Source organism: Bactrocera latifrons, unplaced genomic scaffold, assembly GCF_001853355.1.
Source record: "Bactrocera latifrons isolate USDA-ARS-PBARC rearing strain unplaced genomic scaffold, ASM185335v1 scaffold_49, whole genome shotgun sequence".
Lineage (NCBI taxonomy): Eukaryota > Metazoa > Arthropoda > Insecta > Diptera > Tephritidae > Bactrocera > Bactrocera latifrons.
In genome coordinates this window covers 723,329-725,198 of record NW_017537145.1, presented here as the reverse complement: position 1 = coordinate 725,198, position 1,870 = coordinate 723,329, and the positions used below count along the sequence as shown (strand labels likewise).

The window sequence follows — 1,870 nt, the reverse complement described above, 5'->3', positions numbered from 1 at the left end:
ACATCGATTCCAGCCAAATCGCCCACTTCAACGAAGCTATGACATTAAGTTAGCCTTCAGTCTAGTGAAAGCTGGACAGCCGAGGAGAAAGTGTGAAAATATTTTCACCACTGTTCCTCCTTAAAGTGAAGCTGCTTTTGTAAAAAGTTTTCTAGTAATCTGTTAATGTTGTTAATTTTTTAATTTTTATTTTTCTGAGCTCTGGTCTGGCAACGGTGAACATATTTCTGTATGTATTTTTGATTTTGAAAGAAAGAATATGGAATATTCGAAATTTGCTGCAATTAATAATTTGTTTTGTCTACTAAATCTACATTAACGCATGGATCTGAAGGCCCTTTTATTGAATTCCATTTCGAGTAAACAACCTCTGCTACTTAATAGACGCATGCATATCGGAAAATGCTGGTGGGTTGAATTTCTCAGTGTGTTGTGTTTTTTCACAATCTGCCATTTTATTTGCGGTGATTGCAGTTACTCGGTCACCTTTGAGGTTGATGGCAAAATGTTAACCGTTATACGTATAAGACAAATCTATACGAAGGCACCTTTTCAAATGCGTGTTCAGCGGCGTCAACGATTCCTGCAGAAATTGAAAAGCTGCTCTTCAATAAGTTCAAACTCCGACCTTAAGCCGAAATCATCGCCAACTCGTACAATCTTACCGCAATTTGCCGATTGCTCTACCCAAACAACGAAGCCGGAAGTACGTAGTCGCTCAACGGAGACGGAAATACACACACTGCCGGTGCATCGTGAACAGCAGACCAGTCGACGCGTACTGCGTAAACAAGGCACACAAACCGATCCGAATACTTTATGTCATGGCGTTCAAACCGAACGTAAAATATTTCCACGGGCCACTCAGACCAATGAAAGTTGTGCCGAAGCTTCGACAACCCAAACCGAATCGTACTGCTATAACAATCAGGTGCAAACGGAACCATTCGAGGATGATTTAAGTGCTGAGCGCGAAAAGGAGGCGGTTGTATTTATGCTAAACGAAATTGGCGAAATGATCATCAATCAGAATCATTTGCTGCAGAACAATACAACAATGTTGAGTCAGATGTCGGAGATGACGATGTTGAATAAGGTGGCAGCGCAGCAAAAGTGTGTATTAGCGTCTCGTTTGCTCAGATTATTAAAGCGTTTTCCATCTTTGCATCTGTTTTAGAAGCTGTATGAACTATGAGAAAAAGTACAAATTTCATCGTTTCAATCGTAAGCATGGTAGATTCCGTTATTCACCCATGCCGTCCAAAGCATTGCCAGTTGACAAGAGGTGGATTATAAAGAGTATACCTGTATATGTGTGCCCAGACTCTATGAGTAAATCATAAAATTTTTCTTCCAGAAATCAATGGGCACAAACCATTTATCCCATAGGCCTCTCCACCAAAACGACGCAAACGCGTCAAGAAATTCAAAGACGCAAGCGTTTTAGCCTCTTTTGTTTGAAATTATGACAAAATTCGACTTTATTTAAATTATACACCTCAGGTACAAAATAGATTAACGATTGAACAACTTAAATTATATTATTTATTTGCTCTTACTTTGATTGTGATACAAATTTGCTCAAAATCACTAAATTTTTCTATATTTTATAACTAAAACTCTTAAATGTTGTATGTAAAAAGGTTTTCAATAAAAGCATACCAATTAAAAGTATATTTTTTTAAAGCTCTAGTAAGCTTACGCGAGATTCCAAACGAAGCTAGTTCCTAACAAGTGACTCATAGAGTTTTGTTTTTGTTCGTGGAGAGAGGACCTTACTTCTCAATTGCTTACTAAGTCTGAAGTAGCACCTGTTGGCAAGAGAAATTCTGCGTTGGATTTCGAGGTTGACATTGTTGCTTTTGCTAAT

General features: G+C 38.2%; 1 protein-coding gene across 2 annotated transcripts; it reads left to right on the top strand.

Moving 5' to 3' along the window:
• Window positions 1-232: 232 nt before the first annotated feature.
• On the top strand, window positions 233-1,584 carry LOC108973555. 2 transcript variants are annotated; one of them, XM_018940905.1, is made up of 4 exons: window positions 233-408; window positions 475-1,113; window positions 1,178-1,285; window positions 1,358-1,584. In XM_018940905.1, exons 1-4 carry the CDS (start codon window positions 323-325, stop codon window positions 1,467-1,469), a joined length of 945 nt encoding a protein of 314 aa, XP_018796450.1. In that variant the 5' UTR covers window positions 233-322; the 3' UTR covers window positions 1,470-1,584. The 2 variants fall into 2 exon arrangements, with proteins under 2 accessions (XP_018796450.1, XP_018796451.1); XM_018940906.1 differs by having other exon boundaries at window positions 1,178-1,299; window positions 1,358-1,474.
• Window positions 1,585-1,870: the final 286 nt, after the last annotated feature.

Excerpts from the sequence above, each read along its gene's own strand:
- LOC108973555 (XM_018940905.1), top strand. The coding sequence starts at position 323 with ATGGATCTGAAGGCCCTTTTATTGAATTCCATTTCGAGTAAACAACCT. Across the intron at positions 409-474 it reads ATGCATATCGGAAAATGCTG|TTACTCGGTCACCTTTGAGG; the intron begins GTGGGTTGAATT and ends CGGTGATTGCAG. Across the intron at positions 1,114-1,177 it reads AAGGTGGCAGCGCAGCAAAA|AAGCTGTATGAACTATGAGA; the intron begins GTGTGTATTAGC and ends CATCTGTTTTAG.